Raw genomic sequence first — 14,752 nt, 5'->3', positions numbered from 1 at the left:
AGGAGAGGTTGGTGGAAGGGGGAAAACTTCCAGCTGTAAGAAGAATGAGGACAGGGGATCTAACGTACAGTGGTGACTCTAGTTGGGAACACTGAATTATATCATTGGAATACTGTTTGCTAACAGTAGAACTGCAATGTCCTCACCAAAAAAAGAGAAATATCTGACATGAGGGATATGTTAATTAACTCCATACCGAAAATCCTTCTACAATGTTTATCAAATCACATCACCACAACGCACAATTTTAAGAGCTTACAAGTTTACTTATCGATTATAACTCAATCAAGCTGGAAAAAAAATAAATGTAGAATTGTAGTGACCAGAATACCTACCAAACTTTTTTCAGGGGTGCTTGGGTGGCTCAGTTGGTTAAGGGTCCTACTCTTGATCTCAGTTCAGGTTATGATCTCACAGTCAGTCATGAGATGGGCATACAGCCTGCTTAAGATTCTCTCTTTCCTACTCCCCCTCCCCTGCACATGGTCTCTCAAAAAAAAAAAAAAATGTCAAAGGCCAAGAGTAAATAAATTTTGATCATGCCTTCTCTCGTCTACACTAAAACATTAAACACTTAATTTTTACCAGTTTATTTGTCCTTTGTATATATTAACAGATTCTTCAGTCTGTTAACTATATAAAAGGAAACATTTTTATAGTCCTTATAATAATTAGCAAGTTATAGATATTCAAACATTCATGTGATTTTTAAATTTACATTTACCTACCAGTTTTACTTGCCTCTGGAGGTACAGAAAGAACAGATTTTTAGAATATGAATTTACTAAATCACAGCACAAACATTTGATGAGTCCTCCTCATCACAAACAATGAGCAAGGTTGAGCAAGTGACAGATGAAAATTTCTGGGCTCCAGCCACAGTGCAGTCCAGGCTCAACAGGTTTGGAAAATCAACTTGTTTTTCAGAAAGGATGTTTCATAGCATTGTTTCTGACGGCATCCTGAGTTCACAGACATTTTTCAGCGTGGCTCAGAATTACTACCGACCTGTACCCTTTCTGATTCCAACACGCAGCCTGGCACCAGAAGCAAGGTTCCCCGGCTAGTCTGTGATTCCCATGACCTGTCCTATCCCATTCACGAGGCTCATGGTCCCTCCTACCTAGCCTCACCCACTCCGCCTAATGACAACCTGCAACCCTAGCAAAGGTCTTGCCCATTCTACCCTTAGTCTGTCTAATGGGCATTAAGGGTCCTGAACAAAGCCTCCTTTACCAAAGGATTAGCCCTTTGGAACTCATAATCATCCTAACAGAGCATTGCCGTTACTGTTCCCAGTTCCCAGATGAAAATACTACTCGGGTAGTCAAATGGCTTACTCGGTCACATTTAAGCAGCGACAGTGAGGCCTGGAAGGCAGGTAACTTACCACCAGCCCAGGGTTCCCTCTACCGTGTCACAGAACACAAGCATCATGGTTAAAGAAATAAGCACCAGGCTGGAGGTCAGATTGAGCTCCTTCTTCTAGGAGGGGGCTCCCCAAGTACAATGGTAACAAAGTGGGGATAAAACAAAGGAATTTAACTATTTCACCAATGGTCCTAATGTTTATCTTAAGAGCAAAGTTGATCTAAAGTATCTGTCATTGGACTTCTTAAAAAGAAGCAGTAACACACACACACACACACACACACACACACACACAACCAATATTAAAGGGAAGACATGGAAATATTGGGCTGAGAGACTAACCTGAGCACCAAATTCTTAACTAATGAAATCCTTACAGGACTGCTGTTTAGTTCCAGGAGGTGGTATTTACCCATTCACTGCACAGCATCTAACTTATCTCAGATATAAATCATAAAGATTTAAGGTCTACCTACAGACATATTACTGACCTCCATGGTTTATTTTAAGCTCACACTGTTAGCACAATCTTACATAGAGATGACAGTTTTCTTTTGACCTTGTAATTACTACCATCTTTTGGCTAGGGGAAACATGGAGGGAATAGCATTTGCACTTAGCCTTAGTAACACAGAGCGTCTATTGGATTTGAAATATAGCTTCATCAACAAGCAGTTTACTTAGATACCCACCTTGGAAAATCTGATTAAATGTACTGTATTTAACAACAGAACATCATTAAGCAATGCCTTGTAAAACTAATAATCCAATAGAATGATTAAGTGAAAAAAAAACATTAATAATACCCTATTTTTAAGCTTATACTAACCTACATATTGAAAAATTCCAGAATTTTATGAGACTATTATAAAATATATAGCACAGTGGGATAGAGGGGAAAAAGAAGGAAAGAAGCAGAAATGGGCAGTTTTCCCTTCATACTTTATATGCTTATTACTTCAGGCGAATTTTTTTACGATAAGCATATTTTATCATAAAAACTAGTATTATTAAAGTCAGTGGAGCCAAATATTTAACCAGACAAAAGATGCTCAAAACATACAGAAACCAAGGAAAGATAAATTGGATCAACCATTAAAGAAAGTAGATTCTAATCATTTTGATTCCTGTGCCTCTGCAAGCAAGAGGTATTCTTTAAATCTTTTAAATTTACTAAGAAAAAAACAACAAAGCAATCAATGGCTTAATTGATGCTTTTATAAGGCTGTGATGAAAACACAGAACTGTGGTACTGGAAACTTCTTCATGATACCATAATGGTGTGTTCCTAGGACTGGAAATTAATACCAAAGAATAAACTCCTGAATGGTACTCCTTTGTTCTGACACTTATATTAAATGACTCATTGTCCAGGAGAAAGCTCCCAGGGCATTCACAGGTATGCAGTGTAATCTCTCAGCTCCAATCTGACTTCCTCTGTTCCCTAAGGAAAGGCCTGAGAAAGAAGGTGGGTCCCACACTACTCGCAAAACACCTTCAAAGTAATGAGAGCAGTTTCCCAGGCCACAGAAACATCTACCCGTCAAAGCAAGTTCTCCTCTCTGAATTCTCAGCCAGACTAGAATGAATTCAGCGTTAATGTGTTTTTCACGAGATTATTCAGCATGGAAAAAAAATGTCTTGCTGTTCACTACATTTGATGAAATTTAAAGGTTCTGAAGATGTCTCAATGAGTTGACAAAAAAACAAAAAGCAAAGCCTTAACTACTATATTACCTATATTAGAAGATATAGATCATCTTAATAAAAATCTGGATAGTGGATTCACAGGAGAGGTTGTGTTACTCAACTATTTACTTGCCCACATACTGAGGTAACTGCAAAGTAAGGTGATCGCAGAGCACACATGTACAGGGTGATAGAAACACTTGACAGCTTACTATGGAAGTTACCACCAGATTTTTTTTTTTTTTAACATTTATTCATTTTTGAGAGACAGAGTATGAGTGGGGAAGAGGCAGAGAGAAAGGGGGACACAGAATCCGAAGCAGGCTTCAGGCTCTGAGCTGTCAGCACAGAGCCTGATGTGGGGCCCAAACTCAAGGACCCCAAGATCATGACCTGAGCCGAAGTCAGATGCTTAACTGACTGAGCCACCCAGGCAACGCAAATGTTTTAAGTAGTCATTAGGAATATTAGAAAATACATTGTATGTCGTTAAAATTTTCCTAATAGGATTGTGGTTTGCATGGCTTACTAGGTGCACAGACATCATGGGGAAGAAAAAGAAAATGAGGCTGGAGAGATGGACAGCTTACTGTTAAGGATGGCATTACATGCCAGGCTAAGAGCTTTAGAGACCTCACCTATTACGGGCGGGGTTTGGTGGGAAGTGGGGGCAGGGGGGTGGGCTACTGCAGCTTCTTGGCATTTGACCTGGAACTTGATCAAGTGGTGGCAGCTGCATAACCACCTAGCAGGATGAGTTTGAAATCAGAGAACTTAGGAAGCTAGTGCACTTGTCAGTGCTAGAGGACGTGGGAAGTTTCATGAGACAATGACACAACTATGGAGGTCATTCTGGAAAATACAAACTACCCATTAATACATACAGCTTAAAATATAAATTATTGTATTTTATAAAACACAATAGACATCAATAAAGGCAGGCTCATTAACTACTAGTCAGGGAGAGAAAATGCCAAAGAAAGAGACATAGTTAAAATACAAAACATGAGAATGTGTCTATAGCTATAATTATAACTTGGGTTCTTTTAGCACAACTACATAGAGAAAGTGATCTTTGCATTAATTATCTATGGTAGCTGGGAATTATTACAAAACTAGAGCAAGTCTACTCAAAGGGTTAAAAAAAAATAAGTTATGGGAGAAATAAATTCTACTCAAATCTGTGGCTGCAGGTTCGTTTTAACTGAACCCAAAAGGACGAAATTTTCCCATCAATATGAACGTAGATGTTAATGTACTGCAATAGACCTTTCTCCAAAGAAAATATAAAATGGTCACAACAACACATGAAAAGGTGCTCAACATCATTAGTCATTAGAGACATGCAAATCAAAACCACAATGAGACACATCACACCTATTAGAACCGTTATTATAAAAGCAAAACAGAAAACAACAAGCGGTGGCTATGATGTGAAGAAATTGGAATCCCGTGCGTTGCTGGTAGAAAAGTAAAAGGGCACGGCTGCTGTGGAAAATGGTCTGGCTGTTCCCCCCAAATTAAAAATGTAACTGGCATTCGGGGCACCCACCCAAAATAAATGAAAGGAGGATGTTCAAGAGGTCTTCATACACCCATGTCCAGAAAGTTACTCATAATAAACAAAAGATAGAAGCAACCCAAGGGATCCATTGGCAGATGAATGGATAAAATGTGGCCATGCTATGAAGTATTATTCAGTCTTGAGAAGGAAAGAAATTCTGACACAGGCTCCAACATGGATGAAACATGAAGATGTTATACCAAGTGCAATAAGCTGCTCATAAAAGTACAAACACTGCATAATTCCTCTTAGCTAGAGGAATCAAACTCCAAGAGGGACCTAGAATAGTCAAATTCCAAGACAGACACCAGCATGGTGGTCCCCATTCTGGGGGATGGACAGAGGTGGTTAGTGTTTCATGGATAAAGAGGTTCAGCTGGGGAAGGTAAAAAGTTCTGGAGCTGGGATGGTGTAATTATCGTACAACCAAGTGAACTGGTTTAATGCCACTGAACCGCACACTTAAAAATGGTTCAAATGGTAAATTTAATGTAACATACTTTATCACAAAAAAAGTGAAAGGAAGGTGTGCTACTAGTTACTGTAAGATATTAGAAAATAGAAAAATAGTCTATTGTTGGCATAAAACTATATTTACAGATGAATAAACTGGTGTATAAACCCCAGAAAAATAACAATTCAGAATAGGAGGGAGAGATTTTTCAGATAAGTGAAAGCATTTCTTTGTGGTGTTAAAATAACTGGCCTTAAAAAAATTAAAATCTGAAAAGCTGCATGTATGACGTAGGGGTTAAACGTTGACAATCCAGAGCCAGACTGCTTAGGGTTTGAGCCCAGCTCCAGGACATGCTGGCTGTGAACAGGTTACTTAACCTCTCTGAGCTTGGATTTCTCATATTAACAGGGGTACTTACTTCATAGATTCTTTTAAAGGTTAAATAAGTTTTTTATTTTTATTTATTTCTTTTTCAATGTTTATTTCTTCTGAGAGAGAGACAGTGCGTGCACGGGATGGGCAGAGACAGAGAATCCCAAGCAGGCTTCCCTGACATGGGGCTCAAACTCATGAACCATGAGCTCATGACCTGAGCCGAAATCAAGAGTCGGACACTTAACCGACTGAGCCACCCAGGTGCCTTGTAAATTTTTATTTCTAAAATGCTTAGAACAATACTTAACACTTATTACACGATAGCTAAATATTAGCCACTGGTCTCAACATACACGCACATGAACATGAAAAAAATATTAAAATAAAATTGGATTATAAAGGATTTAGAACAAAACCAGACAAATTAACCATAACTAAATACGGATTAATCTCTTTGATCACGGTAGAGAAGGCCAAGTTAAGCATAAAAACTTAGGAAAAATTAAAGGAAAAGATGTATTTGACCATATTAAAAATGCAAGAATTTAAAAGGCACCATATACGAAATAAATAGGCAAATAATAAAACACAGGACAGTAACAATGAACAACATCCAGTCAACAAAGAATCATTTGCCTCAAAATATAAGAGAGCAAAAGTTCTAACAGTAAATAAAAATCAACAATACAATTTTTAAAACTGTTGAAACTTAATGTGTCTAGCATCTTTCCTGGCTCCCCGTCATCCATAATCCCTGATTCCATCGCTCACATGCTGAAGAAAGGCTTAAACAGCCTAATACTTGCGTTCCTAATCTTTCTTGAGGTTAGGGTGACCATGCAACTCAGTCTGTGCCAGTAAGACTTCAAGACAGGAGTGCTAGGGGGGCGGGGGAGGGGGTGTAAGGCGCTGAGTAGGACTTTTCCTCCCTGATGGAGGTAGACACGCATGTGGGGAGTAAGTCTCTACTCCGGGATGCCATCCTTCACTTTCAGCCTTTTTATACAGCAGCAAGACGACTAGATACTTGGAACTCTTGGCCACCATATTTTAACTGAAAAGTCCCTGACAGAACAACATGTTGAGTCAGGAAGAGTAGAAAGACAGAAAGAGGACCTTACCAAGCCACCAAATGTAGACCTACCTACATCTAGACTTCCTGTTAAATAAACACACAACCTCGGGTTTAAACCAGATGGTATTCTAACTACCATGCTCTCTCTCTCTCAGCATCTGATGGCAGTTGATTCTTCCTTCCTTTTTGAACAGTTTTCTTTACTTGGCTTCTGGAACGCCACTCCTGACTGACTTCTCTCCTACCTTCCTGGCTGTTTCTTCTTGGTCTCCTCTCTAATTCCTCCTTATCTCCCTAGCCCTTTAAAATTTAAGAATGCCCCAGAGGTACTTTGGAGTACTCCAGGGAGCTTCCCAGTAGTGCCCTTGACCTATTATTCTCTTCCACACTTACTGTCTTGGTGATCTAATCCAGTCTAGTGGCTTTAAATACCATCTACATGTTGATGAATCCCAAATTTATACCCCTAGACCAGAAATCCATGCACTCTAGACTCATGTATCCCACTTTTCTTTCAACATCTTCACTTACAGATTATTCATCTCAACTTAGTATCTCTATAGCTGAATTCCTGATAACTATCTACCAACATCTGTACCCCCATCACCCATCTCCATCTCAGAGGATGGCACTATTATATCCTTCCCCATGGTTCACACCCAAAACATGTACAGTCACCTGACTCCACTCTTTGGCTCTCACCTCCTCTAAGCAAATGCTGTCAGCTTCACTTTCAACATGCTCATCTAGAATCTGACCAGCCCTCACTGCCATGACCATGGTCCAAGAAGCCATAATCTCCTGCCATGACTGTAGCAATACCTCCTCACTGATCTCTGGATGCAGCCCTCACCCCCATTCTATATACTCTCTACACAGGTATCAGAGTGATCTTATCAAAATTTAAGTCACTTTGGGGGCGCCTCAGTGGCTTAATCAGTTGAGCATCCAACTCTCAATTTTGGCTCAGGTCGGGAGCTCCCGTTTCGGAAGTTTGAGCCTCACATTGGGTTTGCACTAACAGTGCAGAGCCTGCTTGGGACTCTCTCTCTGTCTCTTTCTAAGTAAATAAATAAACTTAAACAAAATTCATTAAAAATTTTTAAAAAATTAAGTCACTTTGGTTAAAAGCCAAAATCCTTAGGATTTTTAACACTGTCCACATCTGCTTCTCCACTACCTGTTTCACTTCTGTTTCAACTTTTCCTTCCTTCTTCCCTTGCTTTCCTAGAGCACATTAGAGCCACCTCAGTGTCTCCACTTACTGTTCACTCTGACTAGCACGGTTTTCCTCCAGATACGCCTAGGACTGACACCCCCCGGCCTTTACTCAAAAGCCACCTCTCCCTGGTCACACTAACCAACATTTCTTTCTCTCTCACACAAAAGTAACACCCACCATTTCATATTCCCCTTCTCTGCATTAGTATTTCCCCTCCCCCTTTAGTACTTTACATTATCAAGCATCCTATCTACTTTTATTTACATATTACCCATCTCTCCCACCAGCATGTAACTTCAAGGAGGGCATGTTTCGATCCTGTATTCACTTCTGTACCTCAGCACTTTGATCACTGAATCTACATTTATTCAATAAATATTTCAGTGCCAAGTTTATGCCAATTAAAATAAGATACCGTTTGCACTTTCTGAAAGAGTAGATATTTAGAAATCGTGTTAGAAATGTCAAAATACTGGCAAGAGTGTCGGAAAATGCTCTTACGTACTCAGAGAGGGAGCACCGACTTGTAGGCTGTTTCTGAAGGGCAATTTGGCAACGTGCAACCAAAGTCTTAAAGTGCTCACACCCTGTGATTCCATCTAAAGGAATGCATCCAAGGAATTTATCTGACTAGCTCTCTTACTATGTATAAAGTTCTTCAGTGTGAAATCGTTTCATTCACTAAAAAAACAGAACAAAAACCCTGAAACAACGTCATGTTCAAAGTCTGAAGAAATATATTGCAGCACGTTCCATCGATGCAGTATTATAAGGCCGTTTAAAATCATGTTATTAAAGAGTAAGAATTTAAGAAGCTAAGGAAATAGGCACTATACCTTTTAAGTGAAAAAGAAAATTCAATTAACTAAGCAAGTGCCTACTGACTGTTAGGTAGAGGATTTCTGAAACAGTAGGAATTGCTTGCACCTATGAAATGTATGTTACCACGTGCACATGAGAATATGTCAAAAGAAAAGGCATTGAATAGTTATCAATTATGACGTTAAAACCTATCTGGCATTAATGAGATTAAGGGTGATTTTTCTTTCCTCCCCACTTTTCACTATAAGTGATATACTTCTTGTTATTTATTTTAACATTTATTCATTTCTGAGAGAGAGGGCGTGAGCAGGGTAACGACAGAGGGAGAGAGACACAGAATCCGAAGCAGGCTCCAAGCTCCGAGCTGTCAGCACAGAGCCCGATGCGGGGCTCAAACTCCTGAACCAGGAGATCACAATCTAAGCCGAAGTCAGTTGCTCAACCACCTGAGGCACCCAGGCGCCCCAAAAAGTGATATAATTTTAAAATAGCCTACTGGGAAAAAGGCAGTGGAAAACTGGCGAGCTATCCAAATGCACTGGTTAAATCCAAGATGCACGAGAGATACGGTTTACAATGCTTCTTCCTTTCCTTTCCTGGCACGCACAGACCTGGGCTCTGTCTGGACCTCTTCTGCCTGCTGACTGCCTGAACACCAGTGTATCGTGTCCTAATTGCCCAACTTCCCTTCTCTGTATTCCCGTTTATCTTTACTGACTCGGTCCACAATCTCTACATTCCACACTCTGAACCCTAGCTGCCTGTCCTATCATTTCTACTCCCTAGTATACCAGCTAAGTCCTAAAAATTACCTCAATCCAGATGTAGCCTCCTTATTGTATTTCCAAGGTCTCGATGGCAAACATCAAACAAAGCATCAATAGCAAACCAAGACTGACACACACATTTGCAAAGGTGTACCTCGATCACAGTATAGAATTACCTAGATTACAGCAAAAAAGAGTTTCAGCAAACTTTGGTACTGTTAATCGTATCCTCTTCTGAAATCCTACAGCTTTTGTTTTCCTTTAAAATATCCTAAGGACAGATGTGATGAGGGACAAACCCACCACCTCCCCTACTTGACTGGTAATAGCTTGAAGGCAAGCACCAGGTCTTTCTTATCCCATAACTGCTCTGGGTCTGCAGTACAGCTTGCACAGTGTATACTTCCAAAGGGTCAAGTGAATGAATTATCTTCCGGAACACAAAATTTCAGTAGCCCTCTACATTTATATATTGCAAAATGTGACTTTAATAGTCCATATTCTTGAGTTAGTCAAGGCAGTGTTCTATTAGTACGACACAAACCACTCCATGTAGCCATCACCATTTGCTCCAGAGTGAACTCAAAAATATAGTCATGGGAGTACAGGTGAGTCACAACAAAAACACAACAGATATTAAGAGGGCGGTCATCTGACAGGGAAACAAGAGCTTGCCACAAAGCAAGGTTCTCACGAGGACTTGAATTGCTCAGAAGCACAGGGCTCGTGGTAATACTGTCAGTACCTGCCTCTGCAAGTGTGTTTACAAGATTTCTGCTGCTTCACATGGGGATTAAACAAAAATAACTCCCGTAGTCACAGGCCTAGGAACATGCGTCCTGCAACTGAAGGTGTAATAAATTCAAGACTAAGAAGGGTCGTGTCCCTTCCCCAGCTACCGTACAAAGAAGATGAACAAGGGTCTTCACAGGTCCGTCAACAAATGTATTTATCTGGTGGTGAGGTGACTGAACTCACCCGGCACAGAGCTCCTAACCACGATGGAAAAAGGCACGTGGTGAGCATCCAGGCTCATTAGAAGCCAAGGTTCACAGGAGAATTACTTTGAGCCACGAGGTCACTGAGACACAAAACTGAAGATCATCTTATTTCCTGTTCTAAGGTTACAAAAATAAGCAACTCAACAGAATTTGCACAAACTCACGTCAAAGAAATCCCCTCACCTCATAAAAGTGAGCTGCCAAAAAAAAAAAAAAAAAAAAGTTGGGGGGGGGGGAAGCTGTCCAGCCCATCACCCACGGCTACTACTCTGACACTTGACTCTTAAAATTCCCTACTTAATCTCCAATTGTGTCTATTCCTACACACTGCTGCCTTCCCTTTATTTCTAAGGCTTAGTTACGGGTGCTCTGGATGCATTCTGACGCTTTCATCATCTGACTGTCAGCCATTACTGATGTTCTTACCTTTATCGGCTCTTTTCCCATAGGTTTCCTTACCCTCTACTACACATTTGCACTATTTTAACCTTCCAACATCCCTACGCCCTTTGAGGTGCTTCTTGATCTCTTCAAATTCAGCATGGTCCGAACTAAACCCATCACTGTCCTCCTGTTAACCACTTCTTGCTACTCTGTTCCCTATCTCGCTTCATGGTCACCCAACAAGAAAGTGGCAGAGACACAAGAGACTCTTCCCCAAAGGAAGTTTACCAGACCCCCTTTGTCCAAAACGTTTTTAGCATTTTCACTGTTTCTTATTCCCACACACTGGTACAACTCTCGTAAGTTTGTGTCTCAACGATGAGAGAACTGACCTGCCTCAAACATCCTCGGGACACCATCACTTAACCTCAACACTCATTCGACTCCAGACATGTGGATCCTACCCTCAATGTTTCCAAACACATCATACCCTTTCATAGGGCTCCACTTGCAATACCACAGGGTATTCCCACCCTTGGGAATACCAGCAACTTTCCATGCCTGGAAAACTTCTATAGGCACATTCCAAGGCCAGTTCAAATGTCATCACTATTCTCCAATCTGCCCTTTGGCCAAGTTAGTGGTGTTCCCTTCACTGTGGACACAGTGCTTCACATAAGTCTCCATTCAAATAAGGCCAGACAACATTTTTAAATATCTGTTGTATAATAGGTACACTGTGCTGAGCAATGAAAAATATAAAAATAACTTACACCTGGGGGCACCTGGGTGGCGTCCAACTTTGGCTTGGTCCATGGTCTTGCAGTTTGTGAGTTTGAGCCCCATATTAGGCTGGCTGCTGTCAGCGCAGAGCCCACTTTGGATCCTCCGCCCCCTCCCCTCTCTCTCTACCCCTTCCCTGCTTGTGCTCACTCTCTTTCTCAAAAATAAGTTTAAAAAAAAAACATTTGAAAAAAAATTAAGAATTCTTTAAAATAATAATAAACACGGGGCACCTGGGTGGCTCAGTTCGGTTCAATATCCAACTTTGGCTCAAGTCATGATCTCATGGTTCATGAGTTTGAGCCCCGTGTCAGGCTCTGTGCTGATAGCTCAGAGCCTGGAGCCTGCTTTGGATTCTGTGTCTCCCTCTCTGCCCCTCCCCTTCACGTGGTTTGTTTCTCTCTCCAAGATGAATAAACAAACAAAAAACAACTAGGACATGGACTCTCCTTACGGGCCTCACAATTAGGAGACAGACATGTGTGCAAATGATTATAGTAGCATAATAAAGGCCAAGTATCACAGAGGCCAGGATAGATCAGCTGCAGTTTGAAGAATGAGGAGTTTGCACTGAAATCATATGCTTCAACACCTCTTTTCACCTCACCCTCTAACCAATGAGATTGTTAAAAGGGCCTATCAATCACGTTTGTAGTCTCCGAATCCAGTAGACAGCCCAGCACACAGCAGGCTCTCAAAACTTTTCTCCAATTCATAAAGCAACAGAAACTGCTTAGTGACATATTAAGCCTCACTTATAGGTCATTCTATAAAGCAATCTTCTCCAGAATTACTTGCCAAGGGAGAAGAATTGAGTGGAAGGCCCGTAAAACAATCAAGAATTCATAATGTCAGGAAGGAATAAAAGAGAAGACACTGGTCTCCCTGTAAAACCCTACCTGGTTGGCCTCATCCGTCCTCCCCGGCTCCCACCACACATGCTGGGCAGCTCCCTGTCCCTCAAGCACCCCCCTACCGCCTCCCCTCCACCTTTCCACCTGCTGTTCCCTCTGCCCGGCGAAGGCCTTTCATCTGATATCCCAAGGTCTCTCTCCTCCTGCACCTTCAGATACTGGCTCATTTGTCCCCTGCTCAGTGTGGCCTTTCTCAACTGCCTGATACTAAGATGCCACGCCCTTCACTGCCTTTCCTTCTCAGCACCTATCATCGTACATTCTCAACATCTTATTTACTGAATTTTTCAACTCACCTGACTAGAATTTAAGCTCTGCAAGGCAAGAATTTATCTCTTTTGTGCATTTCTGCATCCCCAGCACAAGCAGGCACTCAATCGACACTCGTTAAATGAGCAAGTCAGTGTGTCGGACAACGGGGTGTATGTCAGAGAGGTTCAGGGCACAGCACAACACCGCAGGGTCTGTCCCCTGTGTCCGCCACTTATTAACTCTAACTTTGTGCAAGTTACTTAAGGTTTCAAAACTTCCAATTCCTTATCTACAGAATTGGGATAGCTATACTATCTATACCTCATGAGTTGTAAGAATAAATGAAATTAGACATTATCTGTATCTCATGAGTTGTAAGAATAAATCAAAGTAGCCATTTAGAAAGCTTAGAAGGCAGCATGACAGGTCTCTGGTGCTCAAAAACATCACTACGACTATCATTTTTATGAAAAAACAAAAAACCCTGAGACACTTTCTTTAAAAAGTATTTTAATTATATGTACATATAGAAACATCTGTAAGCAACAGATTAAAGTTAGCTTTTAGAATAAGTTATTACGTGATACTTTCTGGTTTGTAATAGTTTATCCAAGTATCTTTCTCATGATTTTGCAAGCTAGTTCTCTCAAACTCTCACCTAGAGAACACTGAAATGATATAAAAGTACACTGAAAAGATCTTAAATTCCCTTTGACCCTCAACAGACAAAATTAGTTTACAAAAGACAACTAAGAAAAAAAACACCTTAGCAAGAAAGCACAGAAGCCTGTAATGCCAGGCAAGTCGTGACAAGTTTGGGATGTACTCCTGGTCTGAGAGGAATTTATTTTATTAACCCACAATAAACTGAATTAAAACAAAGGTTTACCCTTTTAAAATGTTATTTCTCTTTGTCCAGAAGAAAAACTAAAGACTGTTTCTTTCATGAGGCCCTTCTTCAGGCTCTGGTGTAATCAGACCAAGCCCCTGGACATTCTTCTTTTTCACAAAGTCCTAAAAGCACTTAGAGGCCTTTTCCACACCCTTTATACACCCTTTCGTGCTGCTTGTGGCGTCATCAGCACGCATTTGCTGTCCCCAGGTAGGTTACCAGATCCACAAGGCAGGGAGTGGCCTACTTCCGTAATCCTACCCGGCTCAAGCTAGTCCCTGCAAGGATTATTACATGTTTGTATCAAGGGACACACACATTTATAACCTAAAACCCGGTCAACACTGGCACTGCCTTCAGAAGAGGGTGGCAGATGGGTCTCCGAAGATGCCTGGATCAAGCATGAAATATTTAACTATGTAGTTACTTATTCAGCAGCATTAATTTCTAATAACCACATAACATCATTTAAATTAGGGTAAAATGACAGAGGACTCTAAGCCAAGGGCCTGAAGAGAGAATTGCCAAGTTTTTACACCATTCAGCTGAGCTTGAGAGGTTTTTTGTTTTTGTTTTTGTGTTTTTCCCCCAAAACTCGTCGTTCCACCCAAGAATAGTTCTCTAGACTGATAACGTGAAGGTTAAGAGCATGGGCTCCAGAGTCCTACTGCCTGGTTTGAATCTTACCTCTGCCACTTTCTAGCTGCATGATGTTGACAAATTATTTGACTTCTGTGTGCGATTTCCTTCAATTCGTACAATGAGGCGAAGCCTCACAAAACTACTCTGAGGATTAAATGCACTTATAAACGAAATGATTAAGACAGAGCCCGGAACTTGGTAAGCATTTTGTAAGTGTGAGGTGCTATCATCAGCATTATAATTATTATTATGATAGTTTTCCTCACAATCTCATTTAATTGGAGTGGTTAAAACATACACATAATCTACACAAAGAAAATTTGAATCTGGTTTGTTATCACTCACAATCTGGTCTCATACCAATCTCCAGATTTTTAAAATTATTCTTCTACTTTTATTGAGATCTAATTGGCATACATCACTTGTAAGTCTAAGGTGTAGAGTCTAATGGCTTGACTTATATACACTGTGCAGTAATGACCTCAGAAAATTTAATTAGCAGCCATCAGCTCATATAGACACAATAAAAAGCAAAAAAAATA

General features: G+C 40.6%; 1 protein-coding gene across 4 annotated transcripts in view; it reads right to left on the bottom strand.

The window, feature by feature from the left end:
- Positions 1 to 14,752, bottom strand: part of MTUS1 (microtubule associated scaffold protein 1) — a 171,417-nt gene that overhangs the window by 85,026 nt on the left and 71,639 nt on the right. The window contains exon 1 of one of the 4 annotated variants that reach the window (XM_042934385.1): positions 12,509 to 12,549. The exons of the other annotated variants lie outside the window; for them this stretch is intronic. Coding sequence (XP_042790319.1) covers positions 12,509 to 12,542 — 34 coding nt within the window. The 5' untranslated portion in view covers positions 12,543 to 12,549. Of the gene's footprint in view, positions 1 to 12,508; positions 12,550 to 14,752 lie in introns of those variants that run through there. 4 annotated transcript variants of the gene reach the window in all.

This window comes from Panthera leo, chromosome B1, assembly GCF_018350215.1.
Source record: "Panthera leo isolate Ple1 chromosome B1, P.leo_Ple1_pat1.1, whole genome shotgun sequence".
Lineage (NCBI taxonomy): Eukaryota > Metazoa > Chordata > Mammalia > Carnivora > Felidae > Panthera > Panthera leo.
The sequence above is the reverse complement of the archived record's forward strand: the minus strand, read 5'-3'. Positions and strand labels throughout refer to the sequence as shown.